The sequence below is a fragment of the Mytilus edulis genome, chromosome 4 (assembly GCF_963676685.1).
Source record: "Mytilus edulis chromosome 4, xbMytEdul2.2, whole genome shotgun sequence".
NCBI classification, from domain to species: Eukaryota; Metazoa; Mollusca; class Bivalvia; order Mytilida; family Mytilidae; genus Mytilus; species Mytilus edulis.
The window spans coordinates 80,973,815-80,998,737 of NC_092347.1; the positions used below are offsets into that span (position 1 = coordinate 80,973,815).

General features: G+C 32.7%; 1 protein-coding gene across 2 annotated transcripts; it reads left to right on the plus strand.

Moving 5' to 3' along the window:
• The first annotated feature begins 2,940 nt into the window (after positions 1-2,940).
• LOC139520736 (ionotropic receptor 25a-like) lies at positions 2,941-23,414 on the plus strand. Of its 2 annotated transcripts, XM_071313656.1 has the most exons (15): positions 2,941-3,045; positions 3,498-3,614; positions 4,241-4,504; positions 6,768-6,940; positions 8,279-8,332; positions 9,353-9,511; positions 10,348-10,512; positions 10,803-10,913; positions 13,267-13,362; positions 13,960-14,166; positions 16,262-16,604; positions 16,877-17,126; positions 17,617-17,801; positions 19,126-19,258; positions 21,090-23,414. In XM_071313656.1, exons 1-15 carry the CDS (start codon positions 2,973-2,975, stop codon positions 21,493-21,495), a joined length of 2,736 nt encoding a protein of 911 aa, XP_071169757.1. In that variant the 5' UTR covers positions 2,941-2,972; the 3' UTR covers positions 21,496-23,414. The 2 variants fall into 2 exon arrangements, with proteins under 2 accessions (XP_071169757.1, XP_071169758.1); XM_071313657.1 differs by lacking the exons at positions 2,941-3,045; positions 3,498-3,614; positions 4,241-4,504 and adding an exon at positions 4,804-4,815.
• Positions 23,415-24,923: the final 1,509 nt, after the last annotated feature.

The following is a 24,923-nucleotide window of genomic DNA, read 5'->3' on the forward strand; positions in this document are numbered from 1 at the left end:
TCATTCCATATTTTCTCATTCTTTCAATACAATTCTTTTCAAATTTAGCCTAACAATGTTAGATCGGCAAATCTGCGTTAGCAAATTATTGGTCTTCCCTCAGCGGGATTCGAACCATTGCTTCTGGGACATCGTGACAACACCGCCTGTACTGTGTCGAGCACCCTAGACCACTCTATCACCTAGTCTTGAGTAGACTTCTTGTAGCACAATAAAAACGAGTTCGGTGACCATGTGATCAGTGTTTTTTTATCTTTAAAAACGAAATTGGCCTATCATTAATATAAAGCTTTTTAAAAATACATGAAGTAGAAATTAAAATTTTTTTAATTTTTTTAAAAGAGGTAAATTTATGAACGTTTTTCGCAGTCGATTTCATGTTCTTCCGATACAAATGTTCACCTATATTGAAAGAACTCAATCAGTAAAACTTTAGAATATAAAAGAGATAAAGATATATCTATTTTTAGACTGTCAGATATAATTCAATAAGTACAAAATATATGCCAAATTTTAACAAAATCTGCGATATAGCCCATTTATTGTGCATTGACCTTAACATGATTCGACGTTATTCATTACTTATTTTTACTATAAAAATGAGCATGACCAGTCTCCTTTATATTTGCTCGTAGAAGCCTTCTTCTGAAGATTGGAGACAGCTTCGTGTTACTTTAATCATCATTTTCGCTTCTACTATGGATATCTTTATGATTCAATGTCGATGCCTTCTTCATTGTTCAATCATTTTGGCAAAGATTTTTTCAGTGAGTTTTGTTCTTGGCATGTTTCCGTATACCATAAACTTCTTCCGAGCTTTTTAAATGTATATACATCATATATGGTTAAGGTAGAATACACCATAAGACATTTGATGTCCTTACCAAATATGTGTTTTGTATTATATTTTATTACACTGGAAGAGGGTGGTATTGTATGTCAGCACTTTCTGTGAGCGGTTCATTTTCTCTTTACTTTGAAATCGACTTACGCCATTCTAAAGCCTCGGTCACACCTTACCGGATAGCTCGAACGGACGCCTAACGGATAAAAAAATAGTTATCCGTTGACAAAATTTTTATCCGTTGGGAGTCCGTTGGTTTACTAACGGACATGTAACGAATGACTAACGGACACACAACGGACATTGAACGTACGTGAAACGGATACGTACCGGACAGAACGGACGTCGAACGTACATCCAACGGACGAGTACCGGATAAAACGGACACCTAACGGAAGCGTAACGGATAAAACGGATGAACAAAATAATCTGAAAATTAAAGGCAATAAACCATCTAAAAATTTAAGGCAATAAACCATCTGAAAATATAAGCAATAAACCATCTGAAAATTAAAGGCAATAAACCACATACACGTGACCTTAAAATGATTGTATCTAGTACATGTATATATGTTATAATATTTGCTTCTGGGAAAGTGTGGTCAGTAGGACAGGTATCAAGGTCACACGTACCAAACAAATAGAACAATTTATCCGATTCTTTTTTACGTTTTTACACACGAGGGTCACTTTAGTTAACAGGTTTAGTTGATTTTATTTTGTATTGCGTCTTGTTTAGCATGATATGTGTGCAAATATAGAGCTACTCTGATTAAAAAAAATCAAGGTAGAGGCAGTGTGGTAATTCAGTCTTATAGAGTTTAAGTTGATTTTATGAATTTGTTTATATTATGTACCTCTGGTATGAAAACGGATAATGTGTTATACGGAACTCTTCATCCGTACTGCATGCTACGATATTTTGCTCCAGAAGCAAGGTGTCTAAGTGTAATTGCTAACTTGAGTCCTGGTTCCAGTGGATTTCTGTAAAAGGTATTCTGCTTGGCTATGCGAGGTCCAACTTGCAATATCTCGTCGAACATCTCTGTGGGCATTCGAAGGAAGTGTACAAAGGACTGCCGATCCTCCGGCCTAAGTTCGGTCATGAGTTGGTCATATAGACCAAAACTGCATCGTCTTTCAGGACTAAGCCATGGTCGTGTCCACCATCTCCTTTGTCTTCTCCTTCTTCTCCTTTCGACAGCTATAAGGTTTATATTTGCTACATTTAAGTTGAGTCTGGCCTGAATAAGAGCTGTTTGGTAGCGAAGACGTGCTCTTACTCCAAGATCCATCACGAATAATAAATAATCATGACACTCAAGAAAATCTGACATACCAATTATTGGCATTTCTAACGCGAAATTTCAATTGGGCAGCATTTGTCCGTTTTACATCCGGTAGGCATCCGTTTTATCCGTTTTCCTTCCATTAATGTCCGTTTCACATCCGTTTTATCCGTTAGGCGTCCGTTAGGCGTCCGGTAGACGTCCGTTGGTGAATTGGTCTACCGGATCTCCAACGGATGCATAACGGACACGTAACGGATACAAAACGGACGAGTACCGTACAAAATGGACGCCTAACGGACGTTCAACGGACATTTTATCCGTTGGACGTCCGTTCAAAGTTTTGAACATGCTCAAAATTTTCCACCGAACAGAACGGACGTCAACGGATAAAACGGACGCTTAACGGACATGCAACGGATATGGACGGACGCCTAACGGATAAGAACGGACGTCCAACGGACATGAACGGATTGAAAAAAAGTTATCCGTTAGGCGTCCGTTCGAGCTATCCGGTAAGGTGTGACCGAGGCTTTAACAATTCACATTATAAAAGACGCTAGCTCCAGATTTTTTGGGAAACTGGAGGTGAAGAAATGCGTTGTTACTAGAATAGAGAGTTGCCCATTTTCTCGTCCTTTTGTATTTGATAAACGATTTTTATCTGTATACTACATGTCTATATAATGAATATTTAATAAACAGCAAAACAACTAATACAAATTTTAATTTTCTGTATTGATTTATCGACTTTTTCATTTAGGTCGTCTACCTGTCAATTAATTGATATTTCCAATTAACAATAAGGTAAGCCATCGATTGCCAGACTGACACACAAAATGGCGATTGCTATTTTGTATCGGGGTTTTCTGCTAGTGTGTTTGATAATAGGAACTAGATCGCAATCTTTTGGTAAGAATTACATTTTCATATTTAAAATTTGATCTAAGATTGGTACTTCATCATCTTTAAAATGCAAACAATCTCCATGGTAACAAAAATGTTGAATCTCCAGGAACTGAGGTCTAAAACGAGGTGAATTGTGACATCATCGTTGGAAACACAGGCACTTGTCTCTGGGTTTTTTAACTGATGAACCTTTATATACATTTTTTCACAGACAAGTAACTGTGGTATAAAGGGATGTTCTTGACGAAATATGACTAAACGTATTTCGCCCTTCTCCGTGTGCCATTGGGTTATGGTTTGTGCACGGAATTCTACTGTCGTACATAAACATTTGTTGATACTCGTTAGAAAATTGCACATAAAGTGTCTTTATAATTAATGACGATATCGTATAGCTATAATTATTTCTTTATTTGTTTATTATCAAATTTATCATTATTTTTCCAATTTTGTAGTTGCTGTTGTGGAAGACGCCAAACTTATGCAGAATAAGTTAATTGGAAGAACTTTAGAATGGGGAGGAAAGATCAAAATAGTGGAATCACATGACCAGAACCAGACTCTAGCTGAAGGTATGATTTTTGTTTTATAGAAATTATTGAAGATTAAATATGTTGTGATATTACACCACTGCCCCGAGTTCAGTATAGTTCAAGTAAGAACTATCAAATCATGCAGGATGATAGACTTTGATATAGTAGATCTTCTGAAGGTGTGCACTTTTATAAGAATTCGATTTTCATTAAATTTTCAACAAATGTCAGGTTGTTGAACTTTGTCATATTTACTTATATAAGACTTAATTACTGAGTGCATGGTTAGTATTATGCAGGTTATTAGTACATATGTATTAAAGGTGTGCTTATTTTAAGGATTTTATATTATTTCACATTTTCAACAAAAGATTGGTATAGTTGACTTGTTTTTGATAATAGATCTATGCCTATTAATAAATGGAATAAATCTCAATTATTGCGAAAGCATCAAACGTGCCTTAAAAGACACAACAATCTGACGTATGTTACTAAAACCAGCAGTGGCATCACATGTATCTGTTGTATCCTTTATCTCTAGTTTGGTGGGATAGATGTGCCCAACAGCCACCAAATTTTGAATTAAATGTAAACTTCTTAAACAAGGCCAAGTCCGGTTAAACAACTAACTGCACAGCACATAATCGCATGTTCACTTTTTTCAGTCTGCGAACATCTAAAAACTGGAGCAACTGCACTTATCGACATGTCTGCTCCAAATGTGGGATTATTGATACGATCATTTGCACGTACAGTTGGTCTGCCATACATTACTGTGGTGGACCCTTCAACATTACAGTCAAAAGACTATGACCCTGACCTGCACATAGGCGTGGAGCCACCCGGGTCGACGATGTTTCGAGTCATACCAGACATTGTTAAACATGGGAGTCTCACCAAGATTGCAATACTTTATGATCAGTCATTTGGTAAGTATTTATGATAAGTCATTTAGTAAGTACTTATTGATCAGTCATTAGGTTAGATATTTATGATCAGTCATTTGGTAAATATTTATTGATCAGTCATTTGGTTAGATATTTATGATCAGTCATTTGGTAAATATTTATTGATCAGTCATTTGGTTAGATATTTATGATCAGTCATTTGGTAAGTATTTATTGATCAGTCATTTGGTTAGATATTTATGATCAGTCATTTGGTTAGATATTTATGATCAGTCATTTGGTAAGTATTTATTGATCAGTCATTTGGTTAGATATTTATGATCAGTCATTTGGTAAGTACTTATTGATCAGTCATTTGATTAGATATTTATGATCAGTCATTTAGTAAGAAAATCATGATCAGTCATTTTTGTATGACATTTATAACCAGTTATTTGAAAAGTATTTTATGTTTACTTATAAAATTATATTTTGTCTTTATTGCGCTGTGCTTGCTGTTTATATACTACCAGTTTAATCTAAAAGATATGTCTCTTAAGAAAAGTCTGTGTTAGTAACACTTTTTGTTTAAAGCAAAACGATGTTCTTGAGTAGGAAGGGCTGACTGTTCCGAAGCACTTATATTGGTGATCTTAGCTATATCCTGCTTTTCCTATTGAGTTCACTTGGAAATAGCACATGAAATTCCAGGGGAAAACATGCGAACCCAAAGACAATTTTTGATCATATATAAAACGATAAGTTTTGCTAAAAATTAAAATACGCCACTGACACCAGAGCTGGACTAGTATAATAATAATTCAGTTTTACAAAAGCAGTATTTCATATCCATCATGATTAAGAATATATACATTGTTGAAGTGGAAATTTATTTCCAAACAACTCCTGTAAGATTATACATACTATAAAAATTGATCATTTCACAACTGTAAAATGTACGCGTGAAAGTCACGTTAGCCTTTACATGTTTATAAAAAATATTACTAAACTTTCATAATCCTTAAAAGCATTACAAACACTGTTAAGCTTAAGTGAAACAATCACAACATTATTGGTTTTGTTTGCTTTAGGCTAATCTATTTGCAATGTTCTAACGTTTACATTTACTGCTTTTTCGGTAAACTGGACTATGCATATTTACTTTTCTTATAATGGGCCAGTTATCTTCGTGTTTTCAAACACATTTATAATCCCTGACCAATCGACAAGTACTATTCTAATACAAACAGCTACATTCAAAGATATTAGTCAGCACTTCTATGTTAAATGTGTTATCATTGATTTTAACTATCATTGAGGAATTAACTACTTACAAAACTTTGACTTTTTCAAAATACTAAGTTTATACCCCAGGTAGAGATTACCTTTTCTGTATTTGTCAGAAACTTTCAGAATTTAAATCTTTAATGTGCCCAAATTCGTTCTTTATTTTGCCTTTTTATTTTTATTTTCTTCGAGCGTCACTGGCGTACAATTGTGAATGGCAAAAATTTTAAGGAAGATCTGCAAATAAATCAACACGAAACGGCAGAACACATTAGTATGAAAAGATTAACAAAAATTTATTAGTCATTAATTATATTCTAGTATTCTCACGTTACTAAAATGTGTTAAGATGAAGTGGTTTAAAATATATTGAACGAACAGTTATGACAACTTAATTAATAATACATGTAATATGATGAGCATAATGACCTCTAAATATAGATTATCCGACTAATGACCTCTAAATATAGATTATCCGACTAATGACCTCTAAATATAGATTATCCGACTAATGACCTCTAAATATAGATTATCTGACTAAACGCCTTAACTAAATATAGATTATCTGACTAAACCCCTTAACTAAATATAGATTATCTGACTAAACGCCTCAACTAAATATAGATTATCTGACTAAACGCCTTAACTAAATATAGATTATCTGACTAAACACCTCAACTAAATATAGATTATCTGACTAAACGCCTCAACTAAATATAGATTAACTGACTAAACGCCTCAACTAAATATAGATTAACTGACTAAACGCCTCAACTAAATATAGATTATCTGAGTAAACGTCTTAACTAAATATAGATTATCTGACTAAACGTCTTAACTAAATATACATTATCTGATTAAACGCCTTAACTAAATATAGATTATCTGACTAAACGCCTCAACTAAATATAGATTATCTGACTAAACGCCTCAACTAAATATAGATTATCTGACTTAACGCCTTAACTAAATATAGATTATCTGACTACATGCCTTATTCATTTTATTTGACTTCCAGATCTCCATACTATAGCCAAGAGAATTTTAACTGGTGTTCCAGCCCAGCACTTATACCAGGAAATTGCACAAGGAGAAGGTCTGGCCGAACAGATGAAAAAGCTGAAAGATATAGGGACAAAAATTTTCATTCTTGTTAGTGATGAGAACAGCGCTGATAGTGTTTTGGGCGAGGTAGGTCACTGTTTTGTTCTGTTATATCAATATTTAAATCTACGGAAACTGTAGACTATAACATTCTTAACTTTTCTGTTTCAAAAAGCTTCGAATGTTATAAATTAAAGCGTAAATATATCGTGCTTTTTGACTGACTTGACCCAACATAATCGTATTGTATAAATTTCATGCCCATACTCTGTATCGAAACCTTTTTACTAAATCAATGCTTAATATCGGATTCCAATGTTATACACGATATACCTGCAGGCAAAATAACAAAGACAATGAGAAGTATTTTTTCTGCAATATGTGGTCATTTGTTTTAGATTTTGGTCATTATTGGCAGATTCCAAATATGATTGGAAATCGATCTATGGTCTATAAACATACTGCCATAAGAAATTTTGTAAACACATCTAATAAATTATTCTTACCTGTGCACAACGTTCTTAATTCTTGGTATAATTTTCTTTCAGCTTTTCATCATATCACCATGACAAAATTTAAGTTGGCCACCAAAATATAAAAAAGTTTTGTAGGGGGCACAAATTAGTATCCGGTGTTGAAAATAAGTAAAACCAACAAATATAGCTCACCAGTCGGTGCTTCTACACACATTAGTTCATACTTTACTTTCCTAAAAATGTCCGCTGATAAATTTAGAAATAATTAAGAAACTTTGGTGTCAGTAGACTCTTCAAAAGTTGACCTGTAATAATTTGGCTTTTATTTTTATACCACATTTGGTCATAATAGATCCTATAGTATTCAAAAAGAGGGGCGAAAGAGACCAGAGGGACACTCAAACTCATAGATCGAAAATAAACTGACAACCCAATGGCTATAAAAGAAAAAAACAAACAGACAAACAATACTACATAAGACACAACATAGAAAACGAAAGACTAACCAACACGAACCCCACCAAAACTGGGGGTCATATAATGAAGGGTAAGCAGATCCTGCTCCACATGTGGCACCTGTCGTGTTGCTCGTGTTATTGAAAACCCAAGTGTTTATATATCCTTAGCTTTTTTGTTTTTGTTTATTTTATTTGTACATTACTACAAAAGGTAAATCCAAAATGGCTTCGAACGCACATAGGAGGTATGGCCGATTACCCTCAGTGATTTGCCCTGTATTTGTTTAACTTACATGTTTAAAATTCAACTGTGGTCAATCCTACCGGATAAGAAACACTATAAAATAGTTTTTATTATAATTTATAAATATTTTGCAACAGTTTTTCATAGTTGCATTAAATCAAAATACTTTTAAGCAGCTTCGTTTGTTCACAATTTGTTAATACAACGAATGTAGGTAGTATTATATAATTTCAATATTTTATTTCAGGCAAGCAAGCAAGAGCTTATGGATGAAGCTTACAACTGGTTTGTCATAACTAAGGTAATTTTATTTAAACAGATGATGCTATTTAAATCAACCCCTATATCAGAAGATCAAAATAAGTTAACCTCTGCTTTCCCAATGTCGAAAGGTTAGGTTACTATTTATGTGCTATGCATCCTTGATTTTAGCAGAGTATGGTACTCTATATGCATAAAAAATGTTTTGTTTGTCTACAATACAATGCGTAAATATGACTTATTATAAAAAAAATTTCAACACGAATCAACATGATAAATATTACTATGGTCAATTTCTTCTGTATCAATTTCATTCATAGGTAACAAAAATGAAGAGAATAAGGGTTACCTTTTTAAAAACAAATACAAGAATCTTACATTTATCCATAAAATCTCAATGTTAAATATAACTGCTATATTTGAGCAAACACCTTACTTGTCCTTGTTTCTTGAGATATGGATTGGAAAATGACGTTTATTGTAATATATTACAAATGGTTAAACAATTTACTGGCGTTATACATGTATGTTAAAAAGAATATTCAAAGAAGGATCATAACTTTAAACAAATTTATTGCAATAGTTCATCTAACCATGGTTATTAGTAACTTGCTCATTTTTGTTAGTATCAAATCCATTTCAACGTTCTTAAATTTGCATTCTCACAATACGAAAATAAGACATTTTATAAAACCATGAGTGGCGACGGTTTCAAAAGAGGTGCCAATAAAATAAGTATAAAATATTAAGTCAGAGTTTTTAGTATGAAATATGAATAATATTCCGTTCGTGGACTCATTTATTTTCGTGGAAACCAATATTCATCGATTAAGGTCAAACTCTATTAGTGGAGACTTGACTTCGTGGAATATGACAAATTCTACAGACCAATCTATAACAAAAATGTTTTTCTGTCGAAGATTGAAATTCAAAGTTGTTCAACTATACCCACAGAATTAACAAAAGCGAGTAGCCTACGAATATTAATACATTCACAATATTCGTATCATGCAAATGAATGATGTTATGTTTTGTAAATTCTATGTTTAATGTTTACCAGGGACATGGATTAACGTGCTCTAAGTGTAGACTAGGAAAGTCAGCTACAGTTATACATATCAACGGTAACGAATCTTACAACTACACGTCGAGGGATGCTTACTTAGACTTTGTCAAAATACAACTCAGAGAAAACTTTTTCACCATATACGGATTCAATGTAAGTAGCCAGCATGTTACTTTTGTAATAAAGCTGATCAGTTTCTTCTGTATAATTACCGGAATGTTACTTTTGTATAATTGAAGGACATAGGGACTAATTAAGTTTAGAATATTACGTACATGTCCTTCAATTGCTCTAATCCAAAAATGATTAGATATCATTGGTGTACGTTATCTTCCCTTTTTATTAAAGTTTCAGAAGTTTTTTTGTCTGTCTTATTTCTTTTTGAGGCAAATTCTATTTTATGAAAATATTTTTGAAAATGGTAAATGGTAGTTGTTGTGTTTTGCTCTTACTAATGATCAAACAATCATGGATGATTAAGCTATCAAACAATCATGGATTAAGCTATCACACAATCATGGATTATCAAAAATCATGGATTATCAAAAATCATGGATTAAGCTATCAAACAATCATGGATTATCAAACAATCATGGATTAAGCTATCAAACAATCATGGATTATCAAACAATCATGTATTAAGCTATCAAACAATCATGGATTAAGAGCTATCAAACAATCATGGATTATCAAACAATCATGGATTATCAAACAATCATGGATTATCAAACAATCATGGATTAAGCTATCAAACAATCATGGATTATCAAACAATCATGGATTAAGCTATCAAACAATCATGGATTATCAAACAATCATGGATTAAGCTATCAAACAATCATGGATTAAGCTATCAAACAATCATGGATTATCAAACAATCATAGATTAAGCTATCAAACATTCATCGATTTAGCTATCAAACAATCACGGATTATCCTGTTAGCATCTACCATTTCTATATAGTTTACATGTATTTATTCTTTTATAGATTGACGAAGCTTTTATGTATGATTTGCGAATGATTCTGGACGATGTTTCAACTCGTTTCATAAACGCTACACCAATCATCATCCCTGATTGCAATACTGTTTCTCTTGTAAGGAACCAATCCCGAGTGGACGAATCAAGAAGAATCGTGGAGCCTTTCAAAACGGTAAAATTTACATTTGTTCATCCTTTTTCTGTACCTTAAAATGTAACAAATTATTGTCAATTTGTAATAATATTTTTTGGTTAGTTCTATAACGATGCTAGAACAAACTGTTGAAGTAAACTGACGCTCACTGTTAGAGGAAAGAATTGAAAATAAAAGTTTGTATTGGTTTAAAACTAAAAAGAACCAAAAGAGGCGTAGAATATGGTTTTCTGCGTAGAATATGGTTTTCTGCGTCTCTAGTGGTACCCAGTATATATTTATATAAAATATCAAAAAAAATATTTTAGGCAAAACGGACTGGTGTTTATGGAAATATATCATACAGGAATGGCATGCTGAGACAGGATGTCCAGTTAACGATCAACCGTATCATACTTGATAACTTAAATAAAAATACGGTAAGATTGGCATTTGTTATTTAAAACAATATTTTCAAACTTGATGATTTCAGTTCTCCTATATAGTAAACTTCCCATTCTTGAGTAGTTCCACAGTTTGGTGGATATGTCAGCTGATACGATGTGAATAAGAAAATTTAATCGAAACTTTATCAAATATTGCCATGTGTTGCCATTTGTATGTTTGAATTATGTATATACTTGTAATTGTATTGTAATATATATTGTATTTTAATGTATGAATGTATGAATGTTAACTATATGCATGTGTTTTGTTTGAAGACTAGTTCTAATTGAGGTACCCTCTTTAAATAAAGAATTTATCATCATCATCATTTCATCATCGTCGTCGTCATCGTCGTCGTCATCGTCATGTCGTCAGCTAATACAAAAGTTCTATTTTGAGGAGATATTCTTGCATATTCGAATAATAATTTTTTTCCATTCTCAATTCAGGTGGTAAAACATAATTCTGATTATTTTGTAAGTTTTTGTTTTGGACTTTTTTGCATACACTCTGTTGTTTTTACGCATTGATATTTACACTGTTATTGTTAACCCCAAATCATTTTGCAATATACTGTTATTTTTTTTTTTAATTTCAATATCAGGAATATGCAATGTTGAATCATTAGCATATGAATCCATGTTGGATTGTTTAACATGGAGTGGTTAATCATTGATTTAAATTAAGAATAATAGAGGACCTATGACAGAACCTTGAGGCACTCCGTATTTTAGATTTTATTTTAGATTTAATGTTTGTGGATTGAACTTTTAGTGTTTGGTTTTTTTTACTATATAGTGTTTTGATAATGTTTTTTTCCCCATTAAATATTAACGTTATTTTATTTCGCCACTTATTAAAGCTCACCTTGTATGTTTTTTGAATGATACATATTTCTGTATTGAATGTAATATGGATATTTACATTGAACCATTAGTGATTTTACTCTTTAATTTTCATTGGTGCATGTTTGTCAATAATCTGTTCAAATAGTTCATGGCATTTGTCGATGGCAAGATCAATATCACCTTTCATTTCAAATATATTGGTTGGTAATTAATCTGCACATAAAAAGGATCTCCATTCATTAAAGTGGTCGAAACACCTGTATTTTATTTTGATAGGATTCCCCTTCTTCATATGAATATTTATATTTATGCATACAGGGAAGTAGTTACTCAAAAGGGTATTGGATGCCAAAATACTGTATAAAAGTCAAAAATATACAATTTACAAAGCATGGGATCGATAATATGTATCATCGTGTAGTGTGTATTTGAGTCCAGACGCCATCTTATTTTAAACTATAGAGTTGACATCCGAAGACTGCCGACGGTCATATTAACGATAAAAACATAAATATAGATATAAAATATATAGCAAACTCGTGCAGTTGGATATTTCTTGGTCTGTTCAATTTCATATTATAGGTTAAAATATATGTTGGTCATCGTTTTTACCTGTATAAGAGTGAGTTTGTGTGGATCGAATCAATCAATCGAATAATTTACTTTTGTTTCACTTTCAATGTTGACATTATTTTCCTTCATGCATTATTCATGCGTAATCCATCTGTAGCTAAGGGATAAACTTCATGGTCATATGAAAACGGAATCAATGAGGTCGAATTATTCACTTGCAAATGAATAATTCATCATCGATTATTCTTACCATATTTTGACATACACCATTAAACTATACTGACTAATAAAGGCGAATTATTATTTCACTATTTCACTTTCATTAATGATTGAACAAAATAAAATCATATTCTAAATGTTTCATATCTATCGTAGCTATTGCCCATTATGAGGGAATATGACAAGGAGTGATATTCTCCGGACTGGTAGTGTTAATATGATCAATAAGAATCTCTGATCTTTCAGAAATACGTCTAGTTGTTGAAGATTAAAATGGTTTACCAAATTCATCCATTTTTTTATTTTCGTATTGATATTAAAGTTACCACTTAAATAATCTCATCATTTTCTGAAAGAGCTTAACAAATTCCTCCTCTAAAAAAATCGTTCAGGACTGAGGGAAAATTGGTTGTCTATGAACAGTATAAAATTTAGATGTATTTGATTTTGGTTATTCTACCTGTGACCTTGAAGTTTTTAAAGTATTTACTTCTAAATTGGGTTGATTTTAACTTATATGGACCCTTTGACATAAAATGATAGACACACGGCGATTTTTTCTTTAAAAATTGTATCCGTTAATATAAACGTTTTAAGAAGGTTTCATCTAAACCATATAAACCTATTTACGTGTCGTTCATAGGCATTCAAATTTATATATCACTTTTTTTTCAACCATGTTTCCTTATGTTCCTTTTATTTGTAGTTAGGAACGTGGAACGAACAAGACCATATATCTGTCAATGGAAAACTAACAAAAGAAGTTGGAAAGAAGAAATATAGGGTAGTCATTGTTCCGAAGGTGAGTTATATAGTAAGAAGAAACAGAGAAACAAAATTAGTCTTAGATCAAATGATTTTAAGCATCAAAAACTAGGTAATGATCTCTTCGACGATAACTTAACCTTTACAATGAAGGCCATAATCATAAGTGTTAAAGTCGAATGAACGTTATTTCCAAAAGTCTGTAATAATCAATGATTTTGATAATAAATTTTTACAAAGGCCCTAATAGTTTTATTAACTTAATATGAAGTAATGCTACAAAAATGTACGTAATCTCGTGTTTTTATGTTTTAAAATCTTTTTGTTATATTATATTTTCAATGTCTAAATCAAAAGTTAACTGAAATCAAATTTTGCGGCCTCATCCATTTCACCAGATAAAAGTAAAAAGAATCCGAGTCATGATAAGTCATTGATGTTGGTTGGGGTATCTATGATTACTTGAACACATTCCTGTTTTTTACCAAATACACCTCCAATTAATTTGGCGACGATCAGTTTTCCGCGTGACAAAGGGGTCATTTTGACACATTTTGCAACTTGAAAATTTAGTGTTATTGTAAGGTTTCTCATTTTTTGAAGATTATACATTAATATTCTTTTAAATTTTTAGTATGAACCTTTTGTAATAAAGTTGAGTGATAATTCCAAGAAAAACGTCACAAGAGCCGACTACGATGGGTATTGCTTGGATCTACTAGACGCTATTGCTGATACTGCAGATTTTGAATATGAGATTGAAGAGTCACCAGATGGTTTGGTTGGTGCTATGTCAGATGATGGTTCGTGGGATGGTGTTATAAAACATTTGATGGATAGGGTAGGTTGGTGCTATGTCAGATGATGGTTCGTGGGATGGTGTTATAAAACATTTGATGGATAGGGTAGGTTGGTGCTATGTCAGATGATGGTTCATGGGATGGTGTTATAAAACATTTGATGGATAGGGTAGGTTGGTGCTATGTCAGATGATGGTTCATGGGATGGTGTTATAAAACATTTGATGGATAGGGTAGGTTGGTGCTATGTCAGATGATGGTTCGTGGGATGGTGTTATAAAACATTTGATGGATAGGGTAGGTTGGTGCTATGTCAGATGATGGTTCGTGGGATGGTGTTATAAAACATTTGATGGATAGGGTAGGTTGGTGCTATGTCAGATGATGGTTCATGGGATGGTGTTATAAAACATTTGATGGATAGGGTAGGTTGGTGCTATGTCAGATGATGGTTCGTGGGATGGTGTTATAAAACATTTGATGGATAGGGTAGGTTGGTGCTATGTCAGATGATGGTTCGTGGGATGGTGTTATAAAACATTTGACGGATAGGGTAGGTTGGTGCTATGTCAGATGATGGTTCGTGGGATGGTGTTATAAAACATTTGATGGATAGGGTAGGTTGGTGCTATGTCAGATGATGGTTCGTGGGATGGTGTTATAAAACATTTGATGGATAGGGTAGGTTGGTGCTATGTCAGATGATGGTTCGTGGGACGGTGTTATAAAACATTTGATGGATAGGGTAGGTTGGTGCTATGTCAGATGATGGTTCGTGGGATGGTGTTATAAAACATTTGATGGATAGGGTAGTTATTTTTATTGATTTTAAGACAAGTTTAACAAAATTGAACATAGTACAACATTTTAAAAATTATAGATAGAACAACATATTGAGACAAACCTCCGAGTTTTAGCAACAGTGTTAGCGGGATTAAATCCAAGAGAGAAGGAAAATGGTTATAAGCAAATCTTGGAAAAGAGGGACGAAAGATACCAGAGGGACGGTCGTGTAAAACTAAAGGAAACTGTTATGTGACTTATAATTCACTGTTTTGTCTTAGTATAGTTAAACATTTGCTGTTGTTGTGAATACTGGAAAATAAAATTGATTTTTAATTTTCATGCCAGCATCACCAAATTTGTAACTTCATCCAGCTAGAACAATAGAATGAAATTCAAAACAGTGTAGCTGTGGCCATTGATTGACACATTAAAATCATCCATGTAACAACCAATGCTCACTATGTACTTTTTAAAGACACTTAAACTATGGGGTCACCAAAGGTTCTCAACACCTAAATAAAGTAATTCGAAAAATTAATCAGAAATAACACGATATTTTGATTTATATCAATTATATAAATCAAAACACAAAGGTTATTCCTGATAATTTTTCGAATTATTTTATAATTAAAGGCGTTAAGAAACCTTTGGTGACCCCACAGTTTAATGGTCTATCGTAGGTACGTCGTGAACAGTGGTCGTTACAGACAAACGTTCACGTAAATTGTCCCAGTCAATGGATGATTTTAATGTGTCAATCAATGGCCACAGCTACACTGGTTTGAATTTCATTCTATGCATCTTAGTTGTCAGAATCTTGTAAAAATACTAAATACATTAGAAATGCAAAAAGGATTTTTGTATGGTTCCAAACTGGTGCTTAATAAAATCGATTGTTTGATTATTGTTTTAATCTTTGAAAACAAAACTCACCATTATTATGTTTTAACGCGAATGATTAAAAACTATTCGTATAGGCATACAGACAGAATGTGTTGTACATTTTCCAGTATAGCAAGTTAAAGCTATTAAAACATCAACCTTGTATATCGCTATTGTCGACCTGAACATGCTCGAAGTACTAAACAATCAATCATTATATAGCTATTAAGTGCAATTTTGATTCAATATATTTTAACAAATTTTCAGATTCTGCCAAAATCTATAAAACTCATAATTTTGAGCAAGATTTAGAACCGATAGTGTCTAATACGAATTACGATATTTGAACCTCAAAGTATACACAAATAGTTGTGATACTAACACTGTGAACTGTAGAAAGATGGAAAGAATATAAAAATAAATAGAGTAAAATTTTCCCTACCTCATCTCTGATCTTTTATTTTCCAGAAGGCTGATATTGCAGTTGGACCAATTTCAGTGATGGCCGAGAGAGAAAACGTTGTTGACTTTACTGTTCCATATTATGACCTCGTAGGATTGACCATACTCATGAAGAAACCCAAGTTTGATTACAAAATTACAAAATTTATTGAAGTTTTAGACAACTATGTGTGGCTGTGTATCATTGCTGCGTTTTTCTTATTTAGTGGACTTCTGTGGGCCTTTGATAAGTTTAGCCCATATAGTTACCAGAATGATGAAACGCTTTGGGATGGACAAGGACCAGAGCCTAGGGTTTTCTCATTCAAAGAGGGAATTTGGTTTTGTATGATGTCACTTACACCGCAAGGTAATATTTTTGTTTTAACTCATATGGCTTAACTTAAATTTTATTTCCCAATAAGTTGAGAAAAAAAAATGCTTTATGTTTATAAAAGATAAAACTTTCCTCGGGGATTGGTATTTTTGTTATTTTACATTTTAATAGACAGAATAAAAGTCATTTTATTATTTTCAATTACTTACTTCCTTACTGCCCTTGTACGCCATTGGCGTGTAGGGCAGTTACGATATTTCAATACTTACTTTAAAATACAAACAAGCAATCAATTACTATTTCAGGTGGTGGTGAAGCACCTAGAGCATTATCAGGTAGACTTATAGCGGCCACGTGGTGGTTGTTTGGGTTCATCGTTATTGCAACATATACAGCAAATCTAGCTGCATTCCTGACGGTTTCAAGAATGGATGAGCCAATCAAATCATTAGATGATCTATCGTCTCAGTACAAGATCCAATATGCGCCAATGAATGGAAGTACTGGCCTCGTCTACTTTAAAAGAATGGCTGAAATTGAACAGAAATTTTACACGTAAGCAAACTTTCCTATTCCTTATCGAAAAAATGAAACCAACAATAACACTGATTATATAATTATACATTTTCTAATTGTATACTCATATCTTGAAATCTATAAAGTATCATTTTCATTTCAACATTAAAACTATGACCTCGTCTGCTTGGCAATAATTTTGTATAAACTTAAGTTTTTTGATTAATTCTGATACGATATATTACGATTTTACCTAATTGTTCTGTCTCTAAATAAATGTTGATTTATGGTTATTAAATTGCATTGTGTTAAAAACTTCTTTTGTTTTTTTTTTAATTTGTTGTTATGGTTTGTATCTATCAAAGACAAACGGCGAGAATAAAAGCAAGTCTCATAAGAATATAATATTAAGATGAAATTGTCCGGAATATGTGTATATGTTTGTATTTTCCACTTTGCGTTAAGAAGCAATTAATAAATGTAATAGGTTTGTTGAAGTCTGCACAATCATATACAATGATCGTTTTAGAATTTGGAAGCAGATGAGTTTGAATGACAGCTTGGATGCTGTACAAAGGGCTAAACTTGCTGTGTGGGATTATCCAGTTAGTAACAAATACACAAAGTTGTGGGAAACCATGCAAGACACAGGATTCCCCGACACTCTAGAGGAGGCCACTAAGAGGGTCATTTCCGGAGATTTTGCGTATATTGGTGAGAAGAGGGGTTTTTTTTAATACTTTTTATCAATAAGAAATCTAAGAAATGGCAATTCGAAGACATGCACATTATATCAACTTATTAGTTTAAAACAACTGACTTGAAAGGAAGTCAACAACATGAACTTGAAAGGCAGCGACAATTAATAGTTCAACAACAGTACGTTCAACAAACAATTGTCCATTTTGCATGCAATGTTTGTTTTGAAGTTTGTTTGAGGATTACGATTTAGATGTTAACTTGAAGATACGGACACAGAAAGGTCTGCATACACAGAATCGTAGATTCAATCGAACAAATTATATATGAATAATCAGCATGTCGATTGATCGCACAGAATGAGCATAGTTACGGTTGTAGACATGCTATTACATTTTCTTCTTTTTCTAATCTCATACTTTTCAGTTTTTTATCTATATCTTAGGATTTTTTTGTTACACACTCAGACTCTATATAGACTGTAGAACTTTAAATACGGAAATCCACGAATTTTAACTCAGATTTAATTGTTTTTTCTAATGAAATACCATGAATATCATACACCTATTGACTGGGTGTGAGGGTAATAGCAAGTTTGTTGTCCCTGAGATACCAACTATTGCTCTAGACAACAAACTTGATATTACCCGCACAACCAGTCATTAGGTGTTTTATTATACTGAACAACAAAGTCATTAAGTTTTTTTAATATACCAAATTAATTTATTTTCTAAAAGTGTTCATATATATCATCTGAAAGAAAAGAAAAAAACACATAACTTGACATGCACAAGATGAACTATATGTTTTTCTTTATAGTTCTTCTTGTATTTGTAAATATTTCATTAATTGCAATCAAGACTAGAAATACTTCTGTTAAATTTTCCGTGCATATGGTAAATTAAAGCTAAAGTACACCAAACGCAAATTAACTTTTAAAATGCGACGACCGAAACCCATATTATGAATAAGGTACTATATTTTAGATCTTTAAAAATACGTGCTTCGATTTTCTCTCTTTTATAATTGCTTCTTGTGAGTGAAATTACAATCGACACAAACATATTATACCGTTTACAATATTAGAGTTTAACGTTGCCAAGCAAAATAGTTAATGACATCATTATTGTCAAATGAAAAATAAGCATGAAAAAGTACGGGACAGATGATTATGAAACTATTAACCGGGGTAATGGTATTTGAAACTATTGACTGGCAGATAGTCTGTGTAATGAAATAGCTCAACTATTTCAATATTTTTTATATAGAAAAAACATACTGTCAGAGGTATAATAATATAGGCCATTTATCATAACTCACATCTTTACAATCTTAATAGGCGATGCTGCGGAGAATAAATTCCAAACATTGACAAAATGTGACTTATGGGAAGTTGGAGAAGAGTTCAGTCGTAAACCATTTGCCTTTGCTGTCCAAGAAGGCTCACCACTGAGGAATATTCTGTCCAATGCGTAAGTAATCAGAAATTATACGTTGACTCAGAACAGATTGGACCAATATTTCTGCTCCGTATCATTTTATTTTAGTTTTACAAGCTATTTCCACACTTTTATTTTAAAGACCAGTTGTTGGTCTTTTTTTATACTTTGATTTTTTTGTTTAGGATTTTGTCTTCTCGGTCAGACATGTTACGGGAATTTCCGAAGTTACTTCTCCCATGGCTGGTTTAGATCTTCTATCTTGTTATATATCACCTTCAATTAGACGGATGTATTTATTGTTTTCATTCCCCCCTTCTATCTATCATTTACCCACGAACTGTCGAAAGTTTGCGAGAGCACAATCTCATACAGATATTTGATGAGTGACGAAACCATATTGCTAGCATCAATGACTTCTTCGGATACATAAAGAATGTGGCGAGGTTAAACGAATTTTGGGCGCTCAACCCTCCGCTTAACAAGCAACAGTGCATATTATATCATCAAAACAAAGATCAAACTATGTTACTTTGTTGGAAAAGAGCTTAACCCTTCAGATCATCAGTACTCAGCACAAAAATGTCCAAAAAAAATTACAGAAGACACGAAGTACACATTTGAGAGCATTCCTGTTACTGAAATCTAGTTGAAAATTAAGTGAAACTTATGAATAAGCCAAGTTTTACAAGACTAGAATGACAATCGGTACTTATGCAACGGTAGTGTTAAGACGTCATTGACAATCAGACAAATGAAGGATATTGTACAATGTCAAAGTGAACTAATCCTTAATATTTTTGGCTATATTATTGAAGGTTGAATAACAAAAATACCTAACTCCGAGGAAAATTTATAATGGAAAGTCCCTAATCAAATGGCAAATCAAAAGCTCAAACACATCAAACGAATGGATAACAACTAGCATTGTCCTGACTTGGTACAGGTATTTTCTCAAAAAATGTCATTCTCTTATTCATATATTGTGAAAAAAAATGATTTTATTTACAAATATTGCATTGAATGCAACCACAACAAAACTGTTTTCAATTTTGTCTTGATGTATAAAAAAACAACATACTTTCCTAAATTTTATATCTTTTGTTTTTGTATTCTGCAATGGTTGAAAAACAAAAATACCTAACTCCGAGGAAAATTTATAATGGAAAGTCCCTAATCAAATGGCAAATCAAAAGCTCAAACACATCAAACGAATGGATAACAACTAGCATTGTCCTGACTTGGTACAGGTATTTTCTTAAAGTATAAAATGGGGGATTAAACCTGTTACACGACGAATAAGTTGCCAATACGATTTTAACAAAGGGCCATTTTAATTAAATCTGTGTGATAAAATTGTGTGGTAACAAAGTGAAGTCATAAATATTAATTGTTTAATATCCGAATTGAAAGATTCTTCAAACGCATCTCAGCCAAGAGATTTACACTTAAAAAAATTCTTTATTTCAATATTTACAGAAATAAGCAACAAAAGCAATAAAAGCCATGTTCCATTTATTTTTATGTTGTGGGTTTGTGGTGTTTATTTTTCTGTTGTGGGTTTGGGGTGTTTATTTTTCTGTTGTGGGTTTGGGGTGTTTATTTTTCTGTTGTGGGTTTGGGGTGTTTATTTTTATGTTGTGGGTTTGGGGTGTTTATTTTTCTGTTGTGGGTTTGGGTGTTTATTTTTCTGTGCATGAACTGATTTGTGTCATGGACTAATACTCCATATCATTTGCCTATTTATCATATTGAAACAAAAGTTTATTTATTACTGCATGGAATTTGTTTCTTTTTTTCTACCATCTATATATTTTGCAGAGCCAAACTTTTATATTAAGCTTAATACTTAATATTTTTATAGGATATTACAATTATTAAATCAAAGGAAGCTGGAAACTTTGAAACATAAATGGTGGACGAATAATCAAAAGAAGAAAACATGTCCAGACATTGAAAATGAAAGTGATGGTATCAGCATAAAAAACATTGGCGGCGTTTTCCTCGTGATTGCTGTCGGAACTGCGCTTTCGTTGATTTGTCTGGCGTTTGAATTCTACTGGTATAAATATCGACCTCAACAAGATGGAATGAGATATAATGTTAAGAGGAACCAATCAAAAGCTTCATTGACGACTAGCCCAACAGCAACGACTACTTTGTCCAATGGTAATGGTTCTCTCTGGGCAAACAATGCTCCTGATTTTGTACCGGAAGAGGAGGCAAGAAGTAACGGTATGGTTCATTTTGAATTAAATGGGCAGCTGTAAGATAGTGATTCATCCTATGCGAGAAAAAAAACATTTACAAAAATAAATATGTGAATGAAACAGATGCCTTCAAGACAGGCGAAAAGGATCTGCAAACGTTTAAAATGCTGTGATTATAAATCAGTAATTTTATCCATCGTTGCTAAGGAACCTTGTTGGAGCTTGTGCTTTACCTAAACTAGCTGCTTTGTTGAATTAAGTTGTGTTTTGTATTGTAGACAGTGGTTTTGTTTATATTTCTTCTAAACCTGGTGACTTAACGGAATGTGATACTCATTGAAGTAGATTTTCTTTTTAAAAAATGTCATTCTCTTATTCATTTTATTTACAAATATTGCATTGAATGCAACTACAACAAAACTGTTTTCAATTTTGTCTTGATGTATAAAAAACAACATACTTTCCTAAATGATATATCTTTTGTTTTTGTATTCTGCAAAAGTTACTATTTGTATTCGTGTGGATGGTACTATTTACTAGTGCGCGGATCTTAGTTAACATTATATATAGATTATCTGATGAGCAGCTTTAATAAATTAAACAATTATAATTAGGGAACTTTCAGACATGCGGGTAAACTATGGAAATATTAAATCAAGGATATTCATCAGTTAATGAAAGTTACATTCTACACTATACAAATTATTCGGCCTTTTCAGTTTTTTCTGAAGACCATTCGACATTGTTCCCTATACAAGGAAATGGTTGTGCCTGTATATTTATTCTGCATAATACATGTTCGTCATGGAATTAAATGGTTGATAGCAAAGTTCTTGAGAACTAAAATTAAAGAAATGTTACAATATTTCTTCATAAAGCCCCATAAAATGTCGAATAACCTGACATTTTATGATTAACAGATTTATAAAAAAAAAATTAAAACGTGTAATAAATTTTATGCGTCATAATAGAATATACATGTTTATCCTTCGATTGTTTTCACCCAAGAACACTTTCGCCTTTCCCATGTCGGGAGACTCTGGCCTTTGTTAGTCTTGTATTATTTTTAATTTTAGTTTCTGATGTATATTTCGGAGTTTAGTATGACGTCCTTTATCACTGAACTAGTATACGTTTAGGGGCCAGCTGAAGCACACCTGCGTGTGCCGTGTGCTGATTTTTCACGCTACATTGTAATCAGCTGTACATGACGTTTTATATTTTTTTATTAGGCCAGGAATATTATCTTTATTTTTTATTTCAATAACTTCGAATTCTTTTACATACTAATACTATTCCTGGAAACTATGTTATATTATAAATACTAACCCTTATTTTATAAATAGATATTATGTAAATCTTGGAATGTTATTTTGTAATAAGTTTTGTCACAAATACAAATATTTGCAATTTTACAATCAAAATGTTTTGATATTCTTATGTCATTGTTTCTCTCAAAGTTGTATAGCGGAGAACTTTTGTTATAATATATTTTAATCAATATGTAAGTAATTTTATTATGGCATTGGATGACTTTATATAGAACAGGTACTATAGTGAACTTTTATTCCGTCACAGGGCAGCTGTTATATATTCTTATTCAACGCAGAAATTTTCATAAACAATTTGTCAAGTAAATAATGTATCCGAAAACAAATGGTTGACATTCGGTGTTTCAAACAAAATACAGTAAGCATAACAGTACAAAGTAGTATTGAATTTTGTAAATATCATTGCATAAAATCTCTACTGTACTTTAAAAAATGGTAGTAGACATCAACGGTATCAACGGAAAAAAATACGAGATAACAACAACAGAAAAATTACATATTATTTTGGATCGATTCATTTATTATGTTTTTTATATTAAGTTTCATTACATTATGTATGTGTTATCCTGTTACTGTTAAAGTTAATAGTTTTAAATGTTGTTATTTCTTTGTTTTACAATAATTATCAAATAAATCATTTATAAAATATTTTGAAGTTGATATTTCAAAAATAGTTTTGAAAAGTAAAGTGGTTCAAATATACAAGTTAGGAACCTTGTGTTATATTAAAGTATATAGGTAAAACGATTCCAGGGACAAGTGTCTGTGTCGTGGAGGTAGACATCAAAGAGTGTCAACTGGTTACAACTGTTTTTACCGAAGCCTTTGTAAAGAAGGATAATTTCACTAGTTTAGAATTTTTAACATCAACATTAGTTTTGTAGATGCACGTCTGGTGTAAATACAAAGTTAAATCCTGGTATCTATAATGAGTTCATTTACAACCATTGGGTCGATGACACTGCTGGTGTAGTTTTAATTCCTCGAGGGTATCACCATCCCAGTAGTCAGCACTTCGACATGAATAATCATTGATATGGTCATATTTTTAAATTTACTGTTTACAAAACTTTTGAATTTTTGAAATACTACGACTTTTCTCCTCAGGAATAGATTACCTTAGCTGTATTTGGCAAAACTTTTAGGAATTTTGGTCTTCAATGCTCTTCAACTTCGTACTTTATTTGGCCTATTTAACTTGTTTTCAATCGGGATTCGAGCGTCACTGATGAGTATTTAGTAAACGAAACACGCGTCTGACGTAAATAAAAAGTTTAATCATGGTATCTATGATGAGTTTATTTACAGATGTTCAAATCTAATTCCTTATAATAAATTCCCGACTGCATCTCACTTTACACTTTTGCTCCTCACTTAACACTACTACTCCTCGTTATGTATTCTCCATTTACAAAATAAGTAAACATACCCTGTCAACTGTAACAATAGCACACCATCGAGAAGCAGCATCATCGTTACTCCATACACGAGCAGTAGCAATACCCCATATTAGAGCAGCAGCGGCAAACGTTTCTTTTAAAAGAGTGAAGCCCTCACACCAGTATTAATAGCCTTATCAGTTCCCCTAACCAAATCTCTATTGGAAATATTATACAACAGGGAAACGCATATATCTGTCGTTGTAAATATTCCGTAGAGAGAGAGAAAAGAAAGCCACAGGAAAATATTATTCGTAATTCATTTGAACTCATCTCAGAAACCTCAAACTATGAGTTCGTGACCTTGTGCAGAGACATATATACATGTCTCTGCCTTGTGGTTAAGACCAATACCCATAGTGATGAAGGTCCCAAGTCTCCAAGCCCTGGACATTTAAGTACCTTTATAGAGTGATTTGCACTCTCCCAAACACATCTCGGGTACCTATACCGGAGTTTAAACTAGCATAGGTACTTTGGGAGATTCAGTCAAAGTGACCCACGGCTTTAACTTGGCGATCAGTTTTCAGATATTTCTTCGGTGTGGCTGTTATCACTGAGGAGGAGCCCGATGGTTCTCTCCGAGTACTTCACAGAGGCGGATTTAGGGGGAGGGCCCCCCTTTTTAGAACAAAATTTGGTTTCTTATATAGGGAATCACTGAAGCGTAACGAGATCGGGCCCCACTTATGAAAATTTCTGGATCCGCCACTGCTTC